Raw genomic sequence first — 13,124 nt, 5'->3', positions numbered from 1 at the left:
TCGTGTGCTGAGGAGAGATCGTAGACGCATTGGATAAAGGATATTATTGATAAAATTCGAAGGCAGGAGGAGAAGAGGGAGATGCTAGAAGATTCTTAGGTGCAGTGAAAGAGGACGAGGAAATGGTTGGAGGTGGTAGGTGTAACAAGATGAGGCATGCAGAAACACCTGCCTGCAACATTTTGGATTAGACTTAATGGATGTTCTTGATTCAGTCTTTGACAATGAAAAGACAACGTTTGCAATTAAATGTGTGTCTTGATGGAGGCCATTATAACTGGGGCCTCACCAGCACACTGTGTGCTCTCTCATACATGATAAACTGTATTCACTTTGTGCAACATGCATTCAACGACCGCACAGGACTAAGAGATTGAGCTTGATAACTGGTGCCAACTGGCACATGAAAACTGACTCATTTAATCTGCTTCATAAGACTTTAAGCCAAACTATACAGAACCGTGTGTATTTCCATTATATATTTCATTGTAATACAAAAATTAATGCCCTTATGTGTAACTTTTTTTTATAAAAAAAAAATAAACCACAAGCTGATTTTATCTGAAGATAAACACCCATCTTTCTTAAGTTCCTGAGAGAATATTTAACCACGAGCAAACTAGGTAAGTGAACATTGAAAATGTTACTATTGTGTTATTTACCTGATAATTTCGTATTCATATTCCTAAATGCAGCTGAATTTCTGCAAAGAACTAATTAAAAAGATGAGCAAAAGCTGTGAGAATATGGCACATTTCAAAATAAAACGTGTCATGAAGGCTGATGTTTTTGTGAAATGTGAATTTGACACAGACAAAGTGAATTTCTGATGGTTTGTTGAGTGCACAAGTTTGCACAATAAATCTTAATTAACTTCAACCAAACTCAGACATAGGTCATTTTTGTAAATTTTCTGTGGCTCTTTTCTTCTCAGTTCCTAAAAACACTAACAATCTCATGCAACCATTTAATTGGTATAAAATGTCCACTGATTCTGGTCTTTTGTCTCCTATAGGAAGTCACACCGGCGTAACAACAGCTCCCAACCCCAAGAGGCCAATGAAATGGGGTGAGAAAGAATCTGTACGACTTTGTTTACCCTTTTATAGTTCAGCTTTTCACTATTTTTCTGCAAATTTTAAAATGATTGTTTATACCAAAGTTGCGGGTGAGTCTACATACTGGAATAAAGTATTTGTGATACAGAAAATACTCCTGCACATGTGTATATTCATGGGGAAAGTATAACAAATAAATTAGCCACTAATACTCTCAAGGGTCTAGAAGATAACCACCTTCGAAAGCTATATTGTTAAGGTACAGTTTTTATCATTTTGGTTTTATATGGATTTAACATAACCTCAAAACATCAGCACTAAAAAAAAAAAAAAAAGTCATTAGGCCAGTTTTATGATAATTTTCCAAAGTGTAGCTGCTATTCATACAACAAAATCAGCAAGTGGTCAGATTTGCCTCAGCCAATACTAGTGCAGTACTATTTTGCAAAACAAGACGGTATCTTGACTCACTTCAAAGAAGCCGCTAACTATCAAACAAAGGTGTAATAAGCAGGGATACACTATTCATGTACCCCAAGGTTAAGAACTGCAACAGAAAACGAATCAAAACTCTAAGGGTACATCCACAAGACGAAAAAACGATCTTTTTCCTCCCTGGCCCAACAAAACGTCCACACCTCACTATGAACACGGCTCAACACGAGGCTTCAGGGCATGTAGTACACGTGCCAGGCCTTTAGGGGCGCTGTGACTTACCAAACACAACAATAACACAGAAGAAGACCGACTACATAGAAATGTAGAAGTAGACTCGAGCACATAAAAACATAAACCACTATTTTAACTCTAGTTTTATAGGTCTATGGCCCCGCTCCGCCTACTTCTAGCTTCTGCAGCTCGACCGGAGCTTCTAGTCCCTGATTGTTGTGGTTATTAGGGGACGTTGTGGACCGCGGTGGGGGGAGGAGGGGGTCGATTACGTCATCTTTTTTCCACGGATGATCGTCTTTGCCGATTTTGCCATCCACACCCCGGATGCTACTCATCAAGTTTGAGTTTGTACTTGGGGGGGGGTTTCTGTGTGGTGTTTGTGGAAATAAGTTTTCTGCAGGTACTATTGGTTTCCTCCCACAGCCCAAAATCATCCATTGGAGGTCACGTATTGACTATTTCATTAGCAGTCAGCTTTATATTTGTGGCTGATCGCACTCCTCCTTCACCGACAAGCTGCTCTGCTAAGAGTTGATGTTAAGATCTGGTGCAACGAATCCAAACACTTTCAGGACTATAAATATCTTCACTCAAGATGAGAACAGATAAGTGTTGATGGTAATATTCACAGTGAAACAATGCTATTTCCTCATTGGGTATACACACATAAACTGCATTGAGAGAAGGCTTCTCATTTATATAATTCATGTTAATAAATTGGGTTGTTGGTAGTTTGAGTCTTGGTAAAGTGAGGTTATGCAAAATCAACTCAAGGAAGTCACATTTGTACACAACAAAAGAGGAAGTGGTGAGGGGTTAAATTGAATTGGCCAAATGTAACAGTCTGAATTCATCTTTATGGATGTTTACTGAGCTCAGAGTTTCAACTGAAACATTCAAAAGTTATATTGGATGCAGATTCAAAGTCTCAACAGAGTTGGATCGCTGCAAATATGGTCTCTGAAAGCTGTTTCTGTGCTGTGCAGGGGAAGTGGAGACGACAGCGGGGCAGGTAGGCTGAGCCGCAGATTCTCTCGGCTGAGCGGCAGGCATCAGTCCAGGGATCCTCCCAGACCTCCGGCTCAGCAGGACAGACCTGCTGCTGCTGCTGCTGCTGCTGCTGCTGCTGCTGCTCAACAAGGTCTGTGTTCAGGAAGCTGCTGCACGTGTCCATGTAGTCAAACACAATGAGCTGAGATGGATGGATGAAAATGTAAGACCAGTTTCATGACCCTTCTTGTATGCATCCTCTCTTTGTGTTTGACCCTCCAGATGACAGGGGGCCTCCTGCAGCCCTGGCTCCTCCTCCTCCTCCTCCTCCTCCTGCTCCTCCTACTCCTCTTCCGCTGTTCACTGAAATTCCACCGAAGCGCCCCGACAAAACAACAAAGCCCAGACTTCCTCCTCGGCCGATGTCCAAAGTGTTCAGTAGCACCGATCACGGAGCTGCTGTGTTACAAGTACGTGTCAATGACTACGGTACCCTTTAAGTGAAAAAGCCTGAATTCTGCTTTTTCATTTGAGAAAGGTTTAATTTTTAAACGGCAACATTTTGAAAATGATGTCCATTTACACGGAAACAGCAGAAATGCTGAAAACTAAGTAGTTTTCATATATGGCCACGATACTGGGAGTATCCGGACGTTCGTATGGACAAATGACAAAGTTGGATTGTTATTACGGTGACTGTCAACTATAAAACTAACAAAAAGTTCCACCGTAGAAGCAGTTTTCAAAACGTTGCATTTTCAGTGCCTCGGAGTACCATTGCCATATAAATGGGCACCCAAAATGCAAAGAAAGTTTTCTGTTTTGACTTTTTCTATTTTCTTTTTAATCAGTACATCCCATCTGAGACCACTAGATGGCACTGTATGATTCCCCAGTACCACTGAACAAAAACTAATTTCTTACTGTATTTCACAATGTGAGCTAAATGTTGTCAGAAAGAAAAAGCTACACATCAAAATTTGTGATGAAATTTATAAAATATCTAAAAACAGCATCAGAAGAGCTCAGAGTTTGAGAAACTTGTGCTAAGAAACTGTTACTACGATGAAAAGAATATATAACAAAAGGAGGCTAATCAGGTATTAAAAGCATTTGAATTCACTGGATGAGGTGTCTTTATCTGAACAAAATCCACTTATACCTCCTTTTTCCTGACTTTTTCCTTTTGGTCAGACGGCACTTGTAGTCCAGACATTACGGTAGTGAAGGCCACCAGGAATCAGTAATTGTGTCCGCCTTGTTGTCTTCTTAATTTAACCCCGTTGAGATGAAAGCTTCAGTAATCACCACCATTTTCCTCCAAAGGGCCTGGATGCTTTTCGGGCAGATGAGACTCTCTGCGACGTGATCTTGGTTCCCGGAGACAGCAAGGACACGTTCCCGGTGCACAGGGTCATCATGGCTTCATCCAGTGACTACTTCAAGGCCATGTTCACAGGTTTGTTCTCTCACACACATTCAGACACACGGAGGACAAGAACCCTCAGATGGAGGCTGTCTGGGTTTATCTTGATTTCATGGCTCCAGAAGTTTTTTTTTTTTTAAATAATGCAATGAGTGAGTCCATTTGCCCTTTTCTCCACGTTCACTTCAGCTTTGTGTCAGAGACAAATATTATTTCAAACATATTATTTTCAATATGTAAAGAAGATGTTTCTTTTTTTCTTCTTCAAAGAAATTCTCTGAATGCTCGACGAAAACAAATCTAGTTGAGATTCATGGAGGTGGCTGCATGTCCTACTTTCACTTTTAGCTGAGCATTCACAAGCGGCAGGGAAGAACAGAGGAAGCATGTATCACACTGACTCACTTCTGCATTCAACCTACTTTCTCTGCAGCGGCCAACACTCTCTGCATTGCTCCTTTTAACCAAATCCCTCTATAATCCTCATCGGAGACCGATTCAGCTGTGACATTGTGTTCTTGCTGGCAGAAATCCTCAGAAGCAATGCAAAGCCATGTTTTCACCTGTTTCTCCTGATCAGGAGGCATGAGGGAGCAGGAGATGAGAGAGATTAAGCTGCACGGCGTTACGAAGTCGGGTCTGAAGAACATCATAGACTTCATTTACACCTCCAAAGTCAGCCTGGACATGGGCAACCTGCAGGACACGCTGGAGGCCGCCAACTTTCTGCAAGTCATGCCTGTCCTCAGCTTCTGCAACCAGCTCCTGAGCAGTGAGGTGAAGGTTCCACTCTGACGTCACACGCCTGCTCATTAACCTGAGAAAATCCCTGCCCTGCCATAGTCTGTCCGTGTCCACCACAGTATGAGTTTGATAATTCCTCTGCGTTATCGGTTGAAATAGTGGCCAAGATGTTGTGGTTCAGATAGATTATGAAACACAGATTCACAGCAGATTATTATTTACTGTATTTATTTCTCATATATTTTTCTGTATGGAGCTCATAACTGAAGCCTCCCTATTGTCCAATTTATCTTATCTTATCTTACAGCTCACTATCGATAACTGTGTGGAAATCGAGCGTATCGCCGCCGACTTGCTTCTTGAGGACGTTCAGCAGAATATAGGTGAGTGATACTAAAGTGAGATCTTCAAACATGTTAACACAGCCTGAAACGCGTTGATAGAAGCGGAGCTCAAGGCTTCAGTATCAGGGTGGCTTCACTGTTCAGGGTTAGGGTTAACCCTAACCCCAGAACACCAAAAGACGATGTTCTTCTTCAACCTCAGAGGAGAAGCACTGAATTGATTCTGAAAGGCAAATTAAGGGATGTGCAGGCATTGTGAGGTTTGGCTCAGAGGAGTCAGGACACCACACAACTTTGTTGGTGGAGCAGAAGCACATTACTTTGGAGCGAAGCAAAAATCCAAGCAACAAAAATCACAAAACCCTGAGATCACACTCAGGACACTCACTCTATTGAAGCAACAACCAGAACACAAAGGAGACGGCCGATAAAAACCAGGTGAAGACAACCACACAGTCAGGCACAAGTGAACCTCATCAGGGCAGCAATCAGCCATGAGGAGGGGAATAGAAAGAGCCTGAGGCAAGAGGCCAAGTTATGCTGTGTTTACACGTTTCAACTGAAAAGCATTATGAGTTTCCCTTTCAGACACATTTCTCATTTACACAGCAACGTTTTGAAAACTTGATTTACATGGCAATGGCATCAACACAGAAAACAATGTAGTTTTCATGTTGGGCCACAAGTTGGCACTGTTGGTTGTTTTTGTAATGAAATCCCAGACAAATGCACAGAGAACAATACGCCATAAGTATTATGTCATTATTGTTGATCTACTCGTACATTTAGCACGGTGGCCAGTCGCAGCGCCGCCATTTACTCAGGACAGAGACTGAGTGTTTTCAAAGAGTCACGTTTTTTCCCGTCCTGTCGCACCCAGGTGAGTTTGTGAGTCAGAACCTGTCGGACCTGGTTCAGTGCGGCCGCTTCCTGCAGCTCTCTCAGACCAGCATGGCCAACGCTCTGGCCAGGAACGCTCTGGAGGGGTTCTCTGAACTGGAGCTCTACCACATCGCCAGGGAGTGGCTGGACTACGACCCCTCCACACGCGGCTCCTCCGTCTACGCCCTGATGCGTCACATCCGCTTCCCCCTCATGAGCCCCGGCGAGCTGATCCAGATCTCCCAGGATGACGAGGAGGGGGGCGACTCCATGATGCGCTCTGACACGTCCTGTGTGAACCTCCTGCTGGAGGCCAGCAACTACCAGATGATGCCTTTCATGCAGCCGGCTCTGCAGACCGAGAGGACGAAGATACGCTCCGACGCCACGCACATTGTGGTGCTGGGCGGCGTGATGAGGCAGCAGCTGGTGGTCAGCCGCGAGCTGAGGCTGTACGACGAGAAGACGGGTCACTGGAGGGCCCTGAAGGCCATGGACGTGCCCCGCTACCAGCACGGTGTGGCTCTCCTGGGGGGTTTCCTCTTTATTGTTGGAGGTGAGAAACCTTTACACTGAACACTCTTCACATCAAACAGCTCAGATTATTCAATCCCAGAGGAGGCGAGATGCCTCACATGCTACTTGCTAATTAAGGAGCAACACACAAAGCCAAAAAAATGAAAATCAAATTTTCTATTGGATTATGCGTATTTTATCCTTCTTCTAATCCACCAGGTTAAAGCTGCTTGTTTCTTTTCTTCTTCTTTTTTTAACCTTCCAGGTCAGAGTACCTATGACACAAAGGGGAAGACGGCTATCGACAGTGCTTACCGTTATGACCCGCGGTTCGACAAGTGGCTTCAGATCGCATCGCTCAATGAGAAGAGGACGTTCTTCCACCTCAGCGCTCTGAAGGGAAAACTGTTCGCTGTCGGAGGAAGAAATGTCTCAGGAGAAATCGGTGAGATGCCACTTGTGGTTGGAATGACGTCTAATTTAGATTAGATTAGATTAGATTAGATTAGGTTGGATTGGATTGGATTGGATTGGATTGGATTAGATTAGATTAGAATCATCGACAGATCAGTGTTCAGGAAAATCCCGAAAAGTTAAAGTTAATAAATTGTAATTGACACCTCACCTGTAATGCACCGAATCCAATCTAGTCCAGTCCAATCCAATCCAATCCAATCTAATCCAATCCAATGCAGTTCACTTCTAACTAGTAGTATAAAACCTGATCAAATCTAAGATAAGTAATATATACTTTATGGAATTTAATATTACATGTCTTAATTGAATATAATCTAATAGTGTAATCTGACTGAATTGTTTGTTCAAAATAACATCATAACAATACAATTTGAATAGAATGTCACCTTTTTGTTACTAAAGTTTGGAATATGACTTAAATATTGTTACATTTCCTCATTGATGATATTGGTTTTGACTTATTTTGAAAATAGAAACCAAACAGTTAAAAGATGTAACCTTATGAAGTACAAATAAAGCAGTAATAATGATGTGTATGTTATATTCAGCCTGTCACACACTAGAACCACATTGATTTCAAGCATGGTCGTAATTTAATTTAAGTTTGACTTGCTCATGAGCAGTACCTGAACACATTTTCAGGAGAAGTAATAAAGCTGATAATACTCTGACTTGAAAGCTGTAAGTAGCAGGGTTTGACTCTCTGAGTTTTTAGTTGAGCTTGGACTAAAATGTAAATCCAGCACCATCCCCGTGTGTTTCACATTAGACACAGTGGAGTGTTACAACCTGAAGAAGAACGAGTGGACGTTCGTGGATCATATGGTGGAGCCGCACTACGGACATGCTGGAACGGTTCATGGGGAGCTTTTGTACATCTCAGGTAGGGAAACTGGTGGATACACACAGCACACCTACACAAAAACACAAACAACAACAGGGACCAATAACTTAAGCTCATGTTCGCCGTACTTCAGAGTGTATACTGAATGACGCTTTCACACGTTCATTCTAAACAGTTTCAGGACTAATTCAAAGTAAATTGTCATGACCGGGCGTTACTAAAAGTTTGCCTTGTGGGCAAAAGTAACTAGAGTAACTTCATCAGCAAAGGTCACAAGTCCCACAAAGAGCAGATCTGTATGACCAGTATGAAAACCCCACTTCCTGAACCACTTCTTCTTTTTCTACTGACAGGTATTTATTCACCGTTCATCAAAGATGATAAAAAGTTATCCACTTTAGGGATTTTTTTCAAGACGGATAAGAATCTTGTGTCAGTTTGGTCAGTTTAATCCTGGCAAATCTACCATTATATATCATTGTTGGAATATCTTTTAACCACAGTCCGGTGTGTTACAGGGTTAAAGATCTGTAAATGAGTGAACCTGACCAGATATTTTCATTTGTCTCCAATACATTCATTCCAACCTCATATTCAATTGTCTGATATTAACAACATTTCTCTTCTCAATTGTTCCACTTCAACAGAACAGCGCTCAGTCTGAGCTGACTCGGCTGACCTTTTTCCAAACCACTTCCTGTTTTGCTGCAGACTCTCAAGAGCTGCTCTCATCTCAGTGACAGAAAGTGAAGTTTCACATGTCGGGGCCGAGAGCCCAGAAGCAGAAACCCCTGTGGTTGGAGTGGGCCACAGCTTATTTACTACCACATTGCTGCTTCTGAGAACTTTGAGGGTTTTAACTAACTGAAAGAACAAGGGCGCCGCACGGACGGACAGGAAGCTCTGCTACAAGCGACATAAAACCAAACACCAATACGTTAAACATACTGAAGATGCACATTCAAGCAGATGAATTAGCAGGCAAGGCAACACAAGACAATTCACAGTGCTTCACAAAGAAATAAAAGCAACAATAAAGCAAGCAATTGAGACGATTAATCTTAAACAATTAAGAGTATGAAATAATGTAAAACTCTCACACACTCGCATCCTTCAACTCTACTTTGACATAAGGTGGTAATATGGATCAATATGGAAAAAGTGCAGAGAACAGCCACACTGTTCTGGGTACCGTGAGCAAACAACGGCGTCAACGAACCGTCTGTCTCTTTCCATTAGAACCACTCGTTCTCTTGAGTCTTTCAAGTGTCGGCTGAAGACACACTCACGTACCTTCATCACCAATCACCCATCAATTGAGCACTGTAATATTGTGGCATTGTTTTTACCCTGTTTTTTACTCACCAATTGTTTTATTAGTATTTTTAACTGAAGCACTTTGGTCAACCCTGGCTGTTGTGTTGAGTGTGCTATACAGTATAAATAAAGTTGGATTAGATTGGATGTCTAATCGAACATAGAAGTAAGTCACTTCCTCAGGGCGGAGGAAGCCCTTCACCCGCACCAGAATGAAAACATTGTTGTGTAAACGGGGCCTTGGTGGTCTTCTTCTATGATGACAGGCTGTTCCACAGCAGGTCCTCCAGAACTTCTCCCTCCTCACACTGGTGTCTTGTCTCCCAGGTGGGATCACCCGCGACACCTTCCAGAAGGAGCTGTGGTGCTACGACCCGGCGGCTGACATGTGGAGTCGTCGGGCCGACATGATGGAGCTGCGGGGGCTGCACTGCATGTGCACGGTGGGAGACAGACTCTACGTCATGGGTGGCAACCACTTCCGAGGCAGCAGCGACTACAGCGACGTCCTGGGCTGCGAGTACTACAGCCCCGACACGGACCAGTGGACGGTGGTGGCGCCGATGCCTCGCGGGCAGAGCGATGTGGGCGTGACGGTGTTTGGCGGGAGTATCTACGTGGTGGGGGGTTACTCCTGGAACAGCAGGTGCATGGTTGACATTGTGCAGCGCTACGACCCCGAGTGGGACGCATGGGACAGAGTCTTTGATGTCCTGGAGCCGCTGGGGGGGATTCGCGCCTGTACGATGACGGTCCACCTGCCGGAGGGCTCCGTGGACGAGGCTCAGATACAGGAGGGCCCACTTCCCACCGCTAAGAGCTGACAGCCGCAACGTAAGCGGGGATTTCCTGCCGCTGCTGCTGTCAGATGAGAAGCAACAAGAAAAGAAAAAAACTTTCTGGGGTTTGAGATGGTGGGGAAAGGAAGCAGTGGGCTGCTAACAAAATGAGAAACGCACAACAAAAAGTGCCGTCTGACTTTGTTGCACCTTCTCTGTTTTAGGGTCACTTCCTGTTCTCTCGTCTGCTCGCAGCAGTGGAGCATCCCTTCTTCTCTGTCGTGTGTCTGCAGCCTTCCAACTGAGACATCTGTTTGTTTCTCTTTACCAGAAATGTTTTGTGCATTTAAAATAAAAATGTTAGGAAGCCACTAATCTAAACGTGAGTACGCTGAATCAGATCAATTATTCACTCAATAATCAATCAGACTACAATAAAAGACTCTCCTTTGCTGGAATGATTACTATTTCACAACATGGCCAGTAATGATCAATTAGGACTGAATCTAATCCATCTTCAGGGCCTCAGGTCACCCTCTGCCTTCTGATCTGTGACTCGGGGAAACTGATGACTTCATGTGTAAATAACGTGATTAAAAGACAAGAAGTCATTTCTGTGTCTCTTGTGAATCTGCTGATTCGTATCTCTGATCTGGACTTAATGAACTGAATCCTCTGTAATGGAGGATGAAACCTGTGGCAGGGAAGCCACATTGCAGCTCATTTATGTGTCCGTGAAACGTTTGGAAAGTCCAATGGTGCACGGTCATGAGATTTAAACATCGTTTTATTATTTGGAGAAGAAATTCCCACAAATTCTTTTTCCCCAAGACACAGATATTTTTCATTAGAGAAATTCAAGGCCCACAAAACCTTCACTGCATTTGGAGCTGGCAGCCACTGATAATGCAGCTTTTTGAGGTTGGCTCCCTCGGTGGAAATTTTTGAAAATGCTCGAGCTCCACCGTTGTGTAAACAGGTGAAAATTCCACTTTCTGGAGACGCTCGGGCTCGGTCCCGCGTCCACAGTGGAAGCGTTGCACCGCTTTCTAAATAGCAGCAGTCATGACTCCTAGTCCATGTTCTCCTTTATAGTTTTATAGTGTACTCCCACTCTTAATGTTTATAGCGTATTGGTCTCTCACACATGTGTGTGTGGTCTCATCACAAAAACAGCAGAAACTCGTGGCCTGGCATTCCAACGACATCGTTTTCAGTATTTCTTCCATTGCCGTGGAAACAGACATTGTTCTAAGAATGTAAACACAAAACTCGAAACGAATATGCAAAAACGAAGTGTTTTCAGTTGAAAGGTTGTGTAGGCGGAGCCTCAATGTCATAAAGTTTAACAAGTTGAAATCAGCTCATTAAGTACCAAGAAGCCTTATTCCCATATTTTGAACCAACAGACGGTGAAACAGTGACTGAGGCCATGCTGAGGGCAGATTTCCAGTCACGGCTGCTTGTGACTGACTGAAGTATTTATCCACTCGGAACTGGAATAGATTTTTCAGGTTTCTGCACTTGATCACTGCATTTTCAAAACTATCAATTGCATCTTTTCAAAAAAATGCATCACAAAAAAGCAAAACAAATGTGTCAAACATGATGATGGACACAACACAGCACCGGAACCTGAGCTGGGATATCGGCCAGAGTGACCCTGACAGGACGGCATTTTCATCTCATATACTCTGAGCCACAACAAAGAAAAGCTTTCAAGTTTAAATCTAAAGCTTATTATGGCACAATCGTACCAGTCTGGCCCTCTCAAGATGAAATTTGCCTGTACTGTAACTGAAATGTGTTTGACACCTCTGGTTACAGTAAAAGGACGGAAGCAGCATTTATCCACACTGAAACTGGGACGGCGAGCCGTTCAGAAGTAAAGGTGATTAAATAATCACCTTCCCTAAAACCAATTTAAAAGTAATTCCAAAATCAACCGTGTTTAATATAAAGTCAAGGTTATTACCTATTTGTTGTGTTTTGTTCTGACTGAAGCGATGATACCAGTTGAATCATGATTGCTGACAGCTGTTCCATTCACACTGACATCACATTGTATTACAGTGTATTACAGTATTGTAGTGGGTATGTATGTATTGTACATGTGCACCCCATCACTTAAAAAAGACCTAAAACACATTTTTACCTGAGGACATTTGAGTTTATAATCTGTAAAGAACCTCAATATTTCTGTCAACACTCTGGTGTTTTATGTCTCTATATTGACATGGAGCTTTTAAACATGAAATAAAAATCTTTTATTGCATTTTTTAAGCCTGTCTATTTTCCGGTGAGGTTTATTTGGGCTTTCAGACTCTTGAAAAAGTGTTGAAAAGTGTTTTTTCATAGCTTGAGCGAACGTGTATAATTGTGGTGTGTCTGATGACGCTGGAAGAATCCTTGAAGCTTCAGCCTTCACCTCCAGATAACGCAGCAGAAGGCCGTGAGATGGGCTGATGCACCAAGGACCTCTAATGCCGACATTATGCAGAAGAGTACACTGAGAAAAATAAAGTAAATTTTACTTAATTGAATCTGTAATTTGAACTATAAAAATCCAAGTTTGTATCTTTACACAAATATGTCCAGTATTGAAGTCAAAAATATATCTGTTAAGATTAATTTAAGTTAAGTGAGCAAATATTTTCTAAGTTCATCCTTGCAACACAAAACTATCTTGTTATCTTTGAGGTGCTTTGGAACACTGACGTCTTACGGGTATTGTCGTGTTTTGAAATCCTGAATGAAAGAAAGATAGAATGAAGATGTAGAAACAGACGGGGGAATTCCTGTAGTAGTGGAAGATGGACTATAAACAATCTATCAAGTATACACAATTTATACAGATGATTTCAAGTTCCTGAGACGGGAGAAAGGTCACTATACTTGGATTTTATTTTTCATGAAAAAAAAAGAAAGTTTAGCCAAAGAAAAATCTCGCTTGATCATCAGCATTCATAAATAATGCATAAAGTTGTAGCCTTTTCTTTTTGAGTAGATCCAGTGGAATAATGTTGATCAGTGTATAACCAAAGGCATGTTTTGTGGCTGTCGGAGGAAACGAGT

General features: G+C 42.5%; 1 protein-coding gene across 2 annotated transcripts in view; it reads left to right on the top strand.

Moving 5' to 3' along the window:
* The window catches only part of LOC308118999 (kelch-like protein 13), a 12,716-nt gene extending 381 nt beyond the window's left edge, over positions 1 to 12,335 (top strand). The window contains exons 2-11 of one of the 2 annotated variants that reach the window (XM_080478754.1): positions 1,016 to 1,069; positions 2,717 to 2,871; positions 3,003 to 3,190; positions 4,047 to 4,179; positions 4,727 to 4,923; positions 5,198 to 5,273; positions 6,115 to 6,672; positions 6,898 to 7,077; positions 7,879 to 7,992; positions 9,598 to 12,335. In XM_080478754.1, coding sequence (XP_080334880.1) covers positions 1,065 to 1,069; positions 2,717 to 2,871; positions 3,003 to 3,190; positions 4,047 to 4,179; positions 4,727 to 4,923; positions 5,198 to 5,273; positions 6,115 to 6,672; positions 6,898 to 7,077; positions 7,879 to 7,992; positions 9,598 to 10,094 — 2,103 coding nt within the window. In that variant the 5' untranslated portion in view covers positions 1,016 to 1,064 and the 3' untranslated portion in view covers positions 10,095 to 12,335. Of the gene's footprint in view, positions 1 to 1,015; positions 1,084 to 2,716; positions 2,872 to 3,002; positions 3,191 to 4,046; positions 4,180 to 4,726; positions 4,924 to 5,197; positions 5,274 to 6,114; positions 6,673 to 6,897; positions 7,078 to 7,878; positions 7,993 to 9,597 lie in introns of both variants that reach the window. The other variant, XM_080478755.1, reaches the window with a different exon arrangement.
* Positions 12,336 to 13,124: the final 789 nt, after the last annotated feature.

This window comes from Lipophrys pholis (assembly GCF_963383615.2).
Source record: "Lipophrys pholis genome assembly, chromosome: 13".
NCBI lineage: Eukaryota > Metazoa > Chordata > Actinopteri > Blenniiformes > Blenniidae > Lipophrys > Lipophrys pholis.
The sequence above is the reverse complement of the archived record's forward strand: the minus strand, read 5'-3'. Positions and strand labels throughout refer to the sequence as shown.